The 10,791-nt window shown below is 39.7% G+C and overlaps 1 protein-coding gene across 3 annotated transcripts in view; it reads left to right on the top strand.

Moving 5' to 3' along the window:
- The first annotated feature begins 6,463 nt into the window (after positions 1-6,463).
- Positions 6,464-10,791, top strand: part of LOC147235246 (alpha-2-macroglobulin-like) — a 46,402-nt gene continuing 42,074 nt past the window's right edge. For all 3 annotated transcript variants that reach the window (XR_015104377.1, XM_086141740.1, XM_086141731.1), the window contains exons 1-3: positions 6,464-6,673; positions 9,609-9,786; positions 10,530-10,686. Coding sequence is in view for 2 of the 3 variants with exons in the window: in XM_086141740.1 (XP_085997866.1) it covers positions 6,591-6,673; positions 9,609-9,786; positions 10,530-10,686 (418 nt within the window). In the remaining variant the exon portion in view is untranslated. The remainder of the gene's footprint in view (positions 6,674-9,608; positions 9,787-10,529; positions 10,687-10,791) is intronic.

The following is a 10,791-nucleotide window of genomic DNA, read 5'->3' as shown; positions in this document are numbered from 1 at the left end:
GTCCCCTCCGATCTGCCACCTCACGGCGACCGTCCACCCCATCACTCCGAGCCCCGGCTGCCAATTGAACCGGTCTCGGCTCTTCTCGGTCTCGGCTCCTCGGTGGTGGAACAAACTCCCGGAATAGATCGGAACAGTGGAGTCGCTGCCCATCTTCCGCCGTGAGCTAAAAAAAACAAAAAAAAAAACAAAGAAATGTATGTATGTATGTATATGGTTTTGAGATGGCTATTTGGTGGTGACTTTTGAATAACGACTACTGGTGCTTTGGATCTTCGGTTATTGAATTGCAATTTTTGTAAGTCGCTTTGGATAAAAGCGTCCGCTAAATGACTGTAATGCGATGTAATGACTGTAACGCAGGGGTTGCCAGGGAGGCCCCGCCTTTACTCAACAACTCTGGGATGTTCATGGATGGAAAGAGCGCGATGGGTTGATCCCGGCCAAAGTATCCATCCTCATCACTCCCAAAGAGAACCTCAACATCTTCAACTCCGCGACTTCCAGCTCTGCTTCCTGTCTTTTCTTCAGCGCCACTGTCGCCGGTGTCACCGCTGTCCTGTTTACCTTTCCTTTCATTCTGGCTGATACTCTTTTATTTACTCCTGATCCTTTTCTCCAGCCTACTTGAACCTGTTTCTCCATTCTTTCCACCCTCTGGAATACCGACTCTAAGTAACATTATTCACCTTCTTTATCTCCACTTGGGATTTACTGCTTCACACAAACATCTCTCTTGCTGTGACTAACCTTCATTCCTCAAGTCACATATTACATTACATTACATTACATTACATTTGGCAGACGCTTTTATCCAAAGCGACTTACAATAGAGGACATAGGGACTGCAAATATACCTGCAAATACACGAAGCACAGGAAATATACAGAACAGTAAGCTTGGGTTAGTGAGGTTTTTTTTTTTTTTTTGACAAAGACATACACAAACGTACACACACACACACACACACACACTGCATAGCCGAACTTGCTGCCTATACATATACATATATATGAATGTTGATAATATTCTGAGTCTTACTTTGATTATTGAATGAAATATCATTCAGATAGTAGAAAGCACTATATTTTAGTTGCATTCAGTTACACATATAGCAAAAAATCAGCAAAATTTGACTAGAGGCAGTAACTTAGCAGTGCCTGGGGAGCAGTTAGCTCTTCACAACATTTCCTTCACTTCCAAGACAAAAGCTCACACATTATTTGAGAAATGCCACCCTAGAAATACAGTGATCTCAAAATGTCCCGTAATATTTTTAACACATATATAATGGAAAATTGCAGTAAGTGTAAACATCAAAGTACTCTTAAAGTACTTATTACGCAGTAAACAACCTAAGATTGATGAAAATATGTGTGATATGTGTAAAATGAGTGTCACAGCTCAGTTTCCCCAAAGTTGGAATAAAGAACCTGAAATTCGCAAGAAGTATAATTAAGAGTTTCCCTCAAACTTGAGCAGAACTTACTACACCAGATATACCGTTTTACAGGACTGTCTCAGAAAATTAGAATATTGTGATAAAGTTCTTTATCTTCTGTAATGCAATTACAGAAACAAAAATCTCATACATTCTGGATTCATTACAAATCAACTGAAATATTGCAAGACTTTTATTATTTAATATTGCTGATTAAGAATAATAAGAATAAGAATAAGAATAAGAACAACTTTATTTATCCCGAGGAAATTGTTGTGCCAGAGTTTCAAGTAAAACATAACAATAATAAATAATAGTTGAAAAATTGTATAAACAGGAAAAAAAAAGGGGGGGTGGGGGGGAGAATAAGAAATACAAATAAAACTATAAAGTGTCAAAGTCAAGGCTATAAAGTGTTTTAACAGTGTTTCAATTATGGCTTACATCTTAAGAAAACTCAAAAATCCTATGTCAAAATATTAGAATATCATGAAAGAGTAATTTTTGTTTTTTTTATTGCATTACAGAAGATAAAGAACTTTATCACAATATTGTAATTTCTTGAGACAGTCCTGTATACTGTAAGGATATAGAAAAACCACCTTCAGAATATTTTGATATCATTTCCTTCTCTTTTGGTCAAATCCAAGTCCTGTACATTTCTGTCTTTCCATTATTGTTCATCTAAACCAGGGGTGCCCAAAAAGTGGGCCACTTTTAATTGGCCCACAGGAAATTGAAACTTCCTCCTAATTGTATTGCACTAAAACAGAAAATCACAAAAAAAATTACCACAAGTTTGCAAACATGGCGGAACAGAAGAAACATGCTAAAAAGTAGGTTTGATTTGCAATGCAACTGTGGCAGTGATGAAAGAGTTTAATGGACAACGACACCAAGAAACCAAAACAATGCATCTAGTCGTCTTCTGCAGGTGCTGAGCGAGAGCAGAAAGTACAGGAAATGCCAGCTATTAAATTATGCCTTGTTAAAGTCAACAAAATAACGGGCCTGAAAAAAGTGCAGGACTTCAACAGTGTCAGTGTGTCTGGAAACACAGTCGTGCGATGCATAGACAGATATCAAAAACGCGTAACATCAGGTCTGTCATTCCTTTTTTACGCAGCACTTTCTTGTTGCACACACACACGAGTTCATATCGCTGTGCACAAATAAAAATCAGCCGATGTCAACGAGGTCGCTCCGTGATCGACTGATATTTGTACGGATATTTGGCACAAGCGGCATCGGCCACCGCGGCCGCCTCGATCGATTTGAATACCCTAAATAAATAAATACTGATTTAAATGCCTAAATAACAAGCTTGAAATGCAGTCATCCCATTTTCCCTGTATAAGAATCAGAATAATCAGAAAAAAAATATTTGTCCCCAAGAGGCAATTTGAGGGCACAAAGGGTAGCAGCATCAACATGTGAATATCAAACTAAAGTATAATAAAGGACTTTACAGAATTGTGCAAATTGTACCATTGTAAGAGACTGTGAGGTAAGCTGCGCTCTACATTTATACAATAAATATATAAAGTGGGAGTGGGCTGGTATGGCGATGAGGGGGTTTGCAGCGTCCAACCACTTTTCTGAATAGATCACTAAAAATCTTTTTTTTTTTTCTAACTTTAATACACCAAAGGTGAGATTATGTACCTCGCCTCAAATAAGAAGCGTATATTTTTCTGTATATTTATTTGTCCCTTAGTGAAAAAAGTTTGTACACCCATGATCTAAACCAGTGGCGTCAAACGTACGGCCTGCGGGCCGGTATTGGCCCGCCAGGGGATCCGATCCGGCTTGTGGAATAAACCTACAATTTGAAAAAAATACATAAAAATTATGAACTCATTTCTTTTTAAATAAAAATGCAGTTCCTATATTGCCTGCTAGTCAGTGTTAGCAACATGGCACAACACAATGTGACGACAGAATGCGGTTTCGGGTCTGTAAACAACATTTTTAGCGCCCGCTTTTCCCTTGACACGGAGTGTAGGAGATGCCAAGAAAAATGGACCTCTTTTTATTTGTTTATTGAGGTTAATAATGAGACTCTCCATCGTAAATAATACAACAAAATACACAGAGAACTGAGATGACGGAACTGAGGCATAGTGTTGAAATTACACTTACTTTTCTTAATGAATCAGGTCGTTCATCATGTATTTTTTAAAGGAACGGTTGATTATATGTAAAGATTTTTATAATTTTCCTGTTTCCTTTACACCAAAAACAAAACAAACATTTGACTTAGTGTTACTTTTAGGTAATAACACAATTAATTTACTGGTTAGACCCTCTTGACTTCAACTGAAGCCGTATGTGGCCCCCGGACCAATATAAGTTTGACACCCCTGATCTAAAAGGTCCCCCAAAATGTTAATTTCCACTCGTGATATGCTTTCTTATTTACATTTGAGTACTTCATTCCAGAGACGAGGCAGAACTTCTTCAAGCTGTGAATAAATCACACTGTAAAAAAAAAAGAAAGAAGTGTGGGACATGTTCGCCAAAGAGGGAAACATAGTTCTAATTCCCTTTTCTTTCGCTATGTTTGATTGATTTCTTTCCCTTTATGCAGCAGAGATCAAAGTTGGCGAAGACAGTAGATTAAAAAAAAGGAAGATAAATGAAAACCCGGAGGATAGACATGCTACGTATTGTCACCGTGACACCTCCACTCTAACCAAGAGGCTCAATTTCAGAAAATCTGAAATTAAAAGAGCCTCATTCCAATAAACTCCAAAATTTGGCGCGGCAGCTGGGAAAGTCTGGTCCTTCCGCATATTTTTGTCGTTGAATTTCCGCCGACCGGTCGCCGAGGGAACGACACGTGGGAGTGTCGCGTGTCAGAGGGACGACTTTTTTAATATCCTGTGAGACAGTCTGAGAGTGTCCCTTTGCCAGATTCCTAAATCTGAAATTTACAACAGAAGCCGAGTGATGTCCAATGACAGAAATCAAAGTGAGGGTGGAAAAACTACGGCTTACATCAGTGTGTTGTTGTTCTCAACTCCTAATTGCAATATAAAGGATTAGATTGGTAGCCAAGCTTCTTTTGCAGGAAACTTTGGAATACCTGACAAGGAGCTGCAAAGAAAAATCACTTCAAATACTTAAATGACAATTCAAACATTCACTCAAACATTGCTCTGAATGAAAAGCCTATGAAAAGCCGGTTACATTAAAGAAATGCAAAGTTCGGTAATTGTATTCAAATTGTGGGAAATATTTGTAAAGTAAAAGTCCATTATTGATATCATTTTACGAGAAATAGTTGTTTTCATGTGTTTCAATTGTTTCCATTAACACTAATAATATTATTGTGTGTATAATCCTCAGTACTATTAGAGCAATATGAGTTTAACCCTCTTATTATGTTAAGGGTCAATTTGACCCATTGGGTCAATGGGTGAAATGGGTCAAATTGACCCTTAAGTGTCAGGGTATCACACCTGATCCCAATTTGTAATCGGCGCCAGCTGCAGCAGATGCCGCTAATCAAGATCCCTATAAAGGGCAGCGGCACCCTCTACCTGGCGCCGGGGGATTATGGCTCTCAGACCACTGCGGGCCCCTGCCACGACCGGACCCCTACCTCGTTATGACCGGACCCAGTTGGCCGGTGCAACCTCTGCAACCCGTCTTTCCTGCAACCCGTCTTTCCTGCAACCCGTCTTTCCTGCAACCCGTCTTTCCTGCAACCCGTCTTTCCTGCAACCCGTCCCGTCTGCCACTCGTCCCGGTGAGACCCAGCCCTGAGCAACTCTGTCTCGGGGCCAGGGGCTTACCAGCGACACCCTACCTGCCGTTGCAATGCAATAAAGCGCTTTCGATCCAGATTTCTGCTTTGAGGTGTGGTTCCCTGCTCGAGTCCGACCCCGCGACACTAAGAGGGTTAAGAAAGTATGTGGAACTTTACGAGAACTGTTTTTTTTTTTCCGCTAGTCATTTCATATCAAGCTAACGTTGAGTCAACACGCCCTCAAATATTAAATTAGATTCGATTTACTTTGGTCTCTAAGCAGCAGTGCATTAAATGCATGATGCTTTTTTTTTATATATGGATAAATAATCATATTCAAGATTATGAATGAACTAAATGCGCCGCTGTTTACTAATACATTGATTTATGCTCTATGGTAAAGGCTGAGACTTTGAGTGAAATTTACAAGGGATATGTTGGAAAGTGATAAACAGAAAAAAAGGCTTTTGTGCAGCCTTCACATGTCTCATTTGCAACATTTGAATTTTAGAAATAAAAAGATGCATAAATAGAAGGGAATGGTTTTCATGGTGAAGATTTGTTGCACAAAACATAAAAAAAAAATTATCTCACTTTTTACACTTGCAACATTTAAAGTAGAGCATGTGAACTTTAGAAATAGATATATTAATGTAGAAATAGAAGGGAACAGTTTTCATGGTGAAGATTTGCTGCACAAAACGTAAAAAAAAAAATCTCACTTTTCTCACTTGCAACATTTCAAGTAGAGCATTTGATTCTTAAAAATAAAGATATATAAAAACAGAAATAGAGGGGAACAGTTTTCATTTCATGGTGAAGATTTGCTGCACAAAATGTAAAAAAAAAATCTCACTTTTCTCACTTGCAACATTTCAAGTAGAACATTTTTTTTTTTTTTTTTTAGAAATAAATAGATATATTAATGCATAAATAGAAGGGAACGGTTTTCATGGTGAAGATTTGCTGCACAAAACGTAAAAAAAAAAAATCTAAAGGAATCTAAGGTTTGATTGAGACTTTTTACTCCTTTTTTTTTTTTTTTTTTCTCCTTCTTTCAGAGTAAGACCAACACCTCATGGCACATGTGTTCACCCCACATTTAAAAAAAAAAAAAAAAAGAAAAGAAAAGTGGACTTGTGGCTGCAGGCCAAGCTCTGTGATTTAACCTTTGTTGAAGCGGAGCTCTTTTGGGAACAGGGAGGAGACTGCAAAGGTCCAACGAATTTGGGGGGGAGTGACTCCGGGGGCGGTGGGTGCAGTGGTTTGGGAGTATAAACAGCAAAGCACGGCCGGGTGAAGCAACTTTTCCTGCGTCGTGCGCATCCACCCTGTCGTGCACTCTTGGAGACTCCCCAGTGCGTCCGGTGTCGGCCGCCGTGCACCCCTGCAGACATGGCACCTGTCCTGGGACTGCTCGTTGTCCTGCTCGCTTCGGGCTTCCTGCAGAATTCCTCAGCGGCTCATCTCAACCAAACGTGAGTAAAAAAAAAAAAAAAAAACACTAAATAAATAAAGAATACATCTGGGAATCGTGTTTTGGCACCGGTCCGCGTACACGCAGGGAACATTGTTATGTTGTCATCAACCGCTGAGGCCCGAGGATTACGCAATCTGCAGAGGAACTGCCGTGCGTGTACGCGTGCATGCGTGCTTTGGGTGCAAACGCAGGACTCTGGGATATTAGTTTGCAGTCGTGCAGTTTCAAAAAGTTATCAGGGTTTTGAATAAATGATCTGAGCTTCTGTTACTCCCTTTTTATTCTCTCTACGGCAACAAAATAAAATAAAACAAAATATAGCATCTTTCAATCCATGTTGTTTACAGTGTCCCATTAGTCTAATTCTAATTTTTAGGTTGGCAACTTCGGTGTCAGGATGTTAAATGCCGGTGAAGTTGTGTGGTTTAGTAAAACGGTGCCAGCTTTGGTGTGAAAGTATTTATTAATAAACTCAAATATCTCATTGTTGAGCAATATTTGCATCAACAAGCCAATAAGTAATAATAAAACAAAGAGACCGATCTGCCATTTTTTTTCCTTCACTAGTCTTGAAGTAAAACCACTAAATACCACGATACAAAAGTTCCTTAGACCTCAAAAAAGTAAGATAATTTAGTCCAACTGAAAGTCTAGTGCCACAGGTGCTGTAACTCCTCTGAAATAAGATAAAAATCTAACCTTGATGTGCTGATAGACTCACTATTACAGAAAAATGTATGCTTGTGTAATAAAATAGAATATTGTTGCACAAAATACAAATTGCACTACTTTGGAGGAAAATAAGTATTACATAGAATGTGATCCCTGGGGGTTCAGTGTGGGGAAGAATTGCATAACCCGTCAACTGATTCCTCATGTATTTGGATTTTTTAAGGCAATAGAAGCACAAGAAGTATTCTTCTACCACTAGTTCTGCCACTGTACTCTAACTGACATTGTGCGTATAAAAATAATTTAAAATCCATCGGAACTGGTCTATGTCTACTATTTTGTGTCTTGCTTTCTCGCTTTTTTGACAAAACATCCACAAGAAAATTTTTCATTTCCATTTTTTTATTAAGATGAGCATAATGTAAGTTGGCAATAGGATACTGAAAATACTAATGCTACTGCTGGACAGATTTTATAAACACGCCAAGCACTTACAATCTAAAACAATGTACATTTATTTAGATAGAATTCCAGCAACTGGTTGTTGGCTCGTCACTAAATTGTCCATTTAATTTTACTTTAACACAACGTGTCACCAAACCATTTAGTAGATTATATTTAGTGATTTCCCCGCGGAGTTGCTGTGATATAATAAACGATAACAGGCTGTTTTGGTCGATCGAAGATTGTTTTGATTTGTTAAATGACTTGATCGTTTCAGGTTTGCACTACACGACATAATCGTCACCTGCTGTGCGGGTAACCATGGAGGAGTGTGTACGTTATACTGTTTATATACAGTATAACACCTGCATAGAAAGTTTAAAAACATTCTATCTATTCCGGTCTTGTTTTTCTTAATTCCACTGAAGTATAAGTATAAAGGTTATTTTGGATACGGAGTCAAGTGTGTGTTAGCATGTTAGTCCGTGTCCTGGCCTTTAAATGGCTTTATGTATCTGTAAAACTACACGTGCAGCTGCTTGTAATAAATGGAAAGTAACTTTTTCAGTGTTTCTGAGAACTTGAGGTTGTCACTTATGCAAATACGCTGCGTTCAAAGTAAAGTTTACCCCAGGTGACACAACTTTTGATGTTGTCTTGTCAACACTTTCCACTCCTTGGAAGTGCTAAAAACTATTATGTTCATATACATATATTTGATTTGTTTCTTTTATTTAGCTCGAGGGGAAATCACGACAGCATGATACCAAACATTTACACATCGTTACTAGTCTGCAAAAAATGCGCAAATCTTGTTCATACCCATTTTTCTGTATTTTCCGTAAAAAAAACACAAATCAGTCAGATTTTCTTTCCCTTCTCTCATTTACTCGCATTATTGTGATGTTTATATACACACACACTGCTTGTTTTCTGGAAAGAATGTCATTTCATTTCTTTTTTCAGTAAACAAAATCATTTGTTCTGGTCTGAATGAATAAAAAACAAATTATTTCCTCATATAATAAATGTCTAAAAGATGCAGCTTTGATAAGATGAAGCATAAACCAAGATATTCACCCTTTGCCCTAAAACATCATGAGATGGTAATTCATAACAGCACTATTTGTTTTTAAGTTTGGTGTGGTAATTTAGCCAATGCTGCAAAAATTACTTTAATTCTTGCAGAGCATCCCAAAATTGTTTTTTTTTTTTTTTTTATGTGTTCTCCATGGCGACAAGGGCAGCACAGTTTTCTCAGCCCAACTAACTGACCTTTGTTATCATGTGGGAAAAGTCAGAGTTTTGCAAACACAATGATAACTCAGTTTATTTTGCGATTTTTTTTTTTCTGAATTTTTAGCACAGATGTGTTTTGTTAGAATCGATATAGTTCCAAGGGTCGGGGGAAAAATAGTATTGCAACATCACTTTTTATTTAAACAGTTTCGTGTGTTTTCACTTCATAATTGCGGGAAAGAACCGAGAAAGGAGCTTTATTTCTTACAGCGGAGTGTTTTTCATTTTAGCCGACTGGATGTGGAACCTATTACCGAGCGGCGTTAGATTCGGCGCGGCTCAGAGCAACTGGCCTTCGAACCTAACATTCCTGGTTTGATTCCTCAGCTTCTCCTCGCCCGTTTAAGTGTTGTTGAGCAAAAACCTGAATTTCCTAAACTGCTCCCCTGGTGCCGCTAAGTGTCTGCCAACTGCTCATGCAGAGAGGAATTTCCTGCAAGGGATTAAAAAAAGTAGAATAAAACTTAAAAAAAGCGAATGCATTCACGGAGCTGATGTCCTCTCTGGTGTCTGCGCAGCATCTTTGCAGTGACTGTGAGCTCCCAGGTGAAAGGAGGGGAACAAGACATCCTGTGTGCCCACATTCTTGGCACCGAAGCCGTCTCTCTGAGAGTCACCCTTGAAACGGATTCTGGCAGCGACGTCGTCCTGCGGGAAAACGTCGCTTCAGACTTCCACCGCTGCGTGACTTTCCAGGTACGAAACGCAACCGTTCGGACAAATGAACCGCGTTCGGCGGGAGTCGTCGTCTTTGAATACTTGCGGTGTACGAATACTTCTGTAACTTCGTCCTCATGGTTTCCAGGCATCGATTCAGACCGGCGTATTCACTCTTCTCTCCCTCTAATCCTTCATTAAACTAAAGGCACAATTGGGGGCATCATTATGTACACAATTATCTGGCCGGTGCCACGACTGAGGCTGTCAGCATCAATGGCTCTCAGTAAAATTCCTACTCTGGCTTCTGTCGCCCCGCTCGTTGTTACGCAACTCACCGGCTTTGCTTTATATTGATGCGAAATGACCTGCAGACCCCAATCAACTCTGTGACAATAGAAGTTAGTTTCACATGGTTCCTCGGTGCCGGCCCGGTCTGGCGTTTTTCTATCTGCGGCAAAAACAAAGGCCAGCTATGTACCTGCATTCTGCTGGAAAGCGATGCTGGCCGCTATACTCAGCTGCGCGCACGCTCACAAAGACGCCCCTCACAAAATTTTGGATGGAGTTACGGCGCCAGGTTCGTAAGAGCAGCTCCATTAACAAGTGAAAACATATGCTTACGAGTATCGAAGCGATTCATGATTAATCTTCATCAGTGGCCAGGATTTATCGACCCCCGGGAAGTCGTTTTACAGATGCTTTCCGGCGCCAGAAGGATCGGAAAAGGCCGAAAACGAGAGCCTACGCGCCTGACGGATGTGAACGGGTTGGTGTTACAGGTCCCGGTCGTTCTCTCCAGAACGGTGGCAGAGATAAACGTCACAGTGGAAGGTGCGCAAACTTCCATGAGCAAGAAAAGCAAAATCCTCATCCTGCCACCCGCCTTTATCCACATCATCCAAACCGATAAACCTATCTACAAACCCGGACAGACCGGTAAGTATTTTATATCACTTTTCTTTGACTTGGTATCCATATCATGATTTCTGAAGCCTCAACCTTTTCTCCACCCTCAGTTGCTCTCGCATAGCTTTGGAAAAT

This window comes from Fistularia commersonii, chromosome 3 (assembly GCF_037954325.1).
Source record: "Fistularia commersonii isolate RoL2024-O1a breed Wild chromosome 3, RoL_Fcom_v1.0, whole genome shotgun sequence".
NCBI lineage: Eukaryota > Metazoa > Chordata > Actinopteri > Syngnathiformes > Fistulariidae > Fistularia > Fistularia commersonii.
Note: the sequence above shows the minus strand (reverse complement) of the source record. Positions and strands in the feature narration are given on the sequence as shown.